Here is a 3,677-nt window from a genome sequence, read left to right as displayed (position 1 = left end):
AGCGTAATTATACAATTCAAATTTGCATCCGAAATGTTCTCCAATTCACATTGCACTTTAAGAATATTCCTAGATATTGCATGAGATTTGAAAACACTTCTGTTTAAAAGTACATATTGATCAAAGAAATGCACTCTATTTTAATAATTCATTTCTCCAATATTGATCATTCCATGTCTTTCTAAATTTTCCATAGCTCTTAACAATTGTATCAAAACACACACACACACACATATATAGTGATTTATATATTTACACATTGTATTGACACACACACATATATAAAATCAATATATATGTATATATAATGATTTTTCTCCTTTAGAAATGTTTTCCTTTTAGGTTTGTTCCTAGAAAGAGTATTGTGGAGCCAAAGAAAAAAGCAGCAGTGATTTTTATTTCTTCACAGTTATTTCTAAATAACTTTCAGCAATTATATCTAATTCTTGTTTTATTAATGCGATACACTTCTCTGAAATGTTGAGGGAGTCCATCTCAGAATAAAGGAACGCAATGAAGTTGCCGCACTTTGTTTCCACGTATGTATAAAATTTCATCTCAGAAAATTTAAAAAATAAAGGTAATTACTCAATTATCTTTGAAAGAAAAAAACGTGCTTTTCAAAGGAATGCATTAATTATGTTCATATTTTTCTTCCCTCCTCATTGGGTAATCTATGTCCCCCAAAATTTCTCAGTCAATTAGTAACTCAGCCACCTACAACCAGGAATGATGGCGGATGGATGCTCTAGGAAGATGGGAGAAATAGGCAGGAGAATGCATGTGGCAGAAATATAAAGGGGTGGGATGGTCATTTATATCCTGGATGGATGACTTGCTGTTATTCGGTAATGAAATTTCAGGCAATAAGGGCATTTAACAGGGAGATGATTCATAACTTTTTGTGAACAAACATACATTCATATGTATAGCTAGCATGCAATAAATATTTGTATGATGAGGGAGCTTTTAGCAGGTGTTTATAGTAAGTAAAAGTCTTTATATGTGTTTGTGTATGCATGTATATGTTTATATATGTATAGTGCAATACAGACGTGACCTAGTAATCTATTTCTTTTTGCTTTTCATGTTAAGTTTCTATTCTTAGAACTTTGAAAATAAGGATTTCCTTTGCTCGATAGATCCTTGCATATTGAACACCTATGCAAGAATTTTGTTTTGTTTTTATCCTAATCTATGGAAACAATAACTTTATGGACTATTACAATGTTAAATTGTTTGTGGCACAGAATTTAAAATGTAATAAACATATTGACTACTAAATATTATAATATCTTATAAATAAAAAGACCCAGTAACACCCTCTCCCTAAAAGCAAGTGGTGTTTTCACACTTACAATATATAATGTGTAAGAAAAACCTGAAATGCCGCTTCCTTTCAAATATTTATTTCTGTTTTTCATAAGACAGAGAGTAATGTTAAACAGAGTAGAAGGACGGAAAACTTGAATTCCTTCTGGGTTTATGGTCTAGAGAAGCATGCATATTCTCACCCATGGAGAATGGCAATTCATAAGTATTTTCTTAACATCTCACAAGTTTCAGACACTGTAGGCATTATTCCAGGCACTACGGTAATTGAGGAAACAGTTGAATAGAGCATATGTGTTTGGGTAGGTACCATGGAGAGTGTTGCCAACAACATATACATCTCCCTCAACTGGCTGTTTATGGCAGATATTTACTGACTGTGCCTTTCTTTCCACATTTTAGAGCTGAGGGTTCAGTTTTTAATTCTCGTGTAAGAGACAAAAACTCTTAGCTGTATGAGGGACCTCTCACTTTACAAGATACATATGAGAATTACAGTGCATAAGTTCACAAATGCACAAGAGGGCTCAGAATCATGGGACACTGAGATGATATAATATGTCACCTGGAGTTTGAACCAAGAGGAAAACCTAGATCTCACAAAGATTGCACAGTGTTTCCTCAATACATTACACACTCAATGTTGCCCCATAGATGTTTCACAGGTGACAGGTACTAGGTGTCTGAAGACATATAAATCATTGTGGAGAAAGTAAGAAAAAATTGAAACAAGGACTGGGACAAGTCTGCCAAGAACATGCTCCTGACTGATGGTGACTATTTTACTTCTCAAAAATTGAGATTGCAATTCCTTCCTAATTAATAGTTGTCATCCTTTAATCCTTTGTAGATAATTTAGGTCTCAGGAAGGTGTTCCCTTGTCAAATGGATCTCCCCACATCTCCCAACAATGTGACTGAATTTGTTCTCTTGGGATTCACACAGAATCCACACTTGCAGAAAATACTCTTCACGGTATTTTTGTTCATATTCCTGGTTACCTTGCTGGCAAATCTGTTCATTGTCATTATCATTTCCCTCAGCCCCACACTCTCAACTCCCATGTACTTCTTTCTCACTTACTTGGCTGTCATAGATGCCTCCTTCTCCTCCGTCACCACCCCCAAAATTGACCTGCTCTATCAGAGGACAACCATCTCCTGGGGTGGCTGCATGACTCAGCTCTTTTTGGAACACTTCCTGGGAGGATCAGAAATCATTGTTCTCATTGCCATGGCTTATGACCGCTATGTGGCCATCTGCAAGCCTCTGCACTACACAACCATCATGCGCCATGGGCTCTGCCAGCTCCTGGTTGTGGTGGCCTGGATTAGTGGGATACTCCATGCCACTGTGCAGATTCACTTTGTGCTTGACTTGCCCTTCTGTGGTCCCAAAGTCATTGACCACTTCATGTGTGAATTCTTCTCACTGTTGGAACTTGCCTGCACTGACACTTACTGGCGTGGAATAGTGATATCGGTTAACACTGGGGGCATGTGCTTGCTCTTTTTTTTCTTGCTAATCATCTCCTACATGGTCATTCTGAACTCTCTGAAATCCCATGCCTCTGAAGGAAGACGCAAAGCCCTCTCCACCTGTGGCTCCCACTTTACAGTAATGGTACTCTTTTTCGTCCCTTGTATATTCATCTACATACGTCCTGTGGCCACCTATCCTGTGGATAAGTTGGTGAGTTTGTTCTATGGAACCTTCACTCCCTTGTTAAATCCTATCATTTATATAGTGAGAAACACAGAGGTGAAAAATGCCATGAAGTGTCTGTTAAAGAGGAGAGTAACTTGGGTTTTGCCTAATGCCTAGAAATTGATAATTATGTACATAGGTTGATATCTGTTGTGAACTGTGAAAGAAAACTAAGAAATCTTGTAGATCATTGACAGAAAAAAAGGTCAAAACTAATATTGTTGATAATTTAATAGGAGCTAGGCATTCATTAGGCATTTTCATTACATTTAATGAAATGTTTAATTCATATTCTTAGCAAGGCTGCAATGTTCATGTTCACAGGTTCAGAACAGACAGGGGAAAAACAACTATATAACCCTAGTTTTATTAGCACAGAGTATGTTTTACTGCAGAGTCTTATACTACTTTACTAAACTCTTGTGTTACTTGGATGAGATTGGCTTTTCCAGGGCACCTTGGTCTCAGAACTTCTTCCATTCTTGCTAAACCTGTGTTGAAGCAAAGAAGCAATAGAAATTCTTAGTAGTTCATAAGAAAGAACAGTTTCAAAAAGGAATCATAGTGGATTTTTTCTAATGTGATTCTACCAAAAGCAAAAAGAGAGTCACTCTTAAAAGGTGAAAATAATAATTCAT

The 3,677-nt window shown here is 36.6% G+C and overlaps 1 protein-coding gene across 1 annotated transcript; it reads left to right on the top strand.

The window, feature by feature from the left end:
* Window positions 1-2,217: 2,217 nt before the first annotated feature.
* LOC100522543 (olfactory receptor 140-like) lies at window positions 2,218-3,156 on the top strand. Its single transcript, XM_003124201.1, has one exon. It carries the CDS (start codon window positions 2,218-2,220, stop codon window positions 3,154-3,156), a length of 939 nt encoding a protein of 312 aa, XP_003124249.1.
* The last annotated feature ends 521 nt before the right edge of the window (window positions 3,157-3,677 follow it).

This window comes from Sus scrofa, unplaced genomic scaffold (assembly GCF_000003025.6).
Source record: "Sus scrofa isolate TJ Tabasco breed Duroc unplaced genomic scaffold, Sscrofa11.1 Contig74, whole genome shotgun sequence".
Taxonomy (NCBI): Eukaryota; Metazoa; Chordata; class Mammalia; order Artiodactyla; family Suidae; genus Sus; species Sus scrofa.
This window is presented reverse-complemented; position numbering and strand designations above follow the sequence as displayed.

What these genes read in the sequence shown, in the direction of transcription:
- LOC100522543 (XM_003124201.1), top strand. Translation starts at nt 2,218, where the DNA reads ATGGATCTCCCCACATCTCCCAACAATGTGACTGAATTTGTTCTCTTG.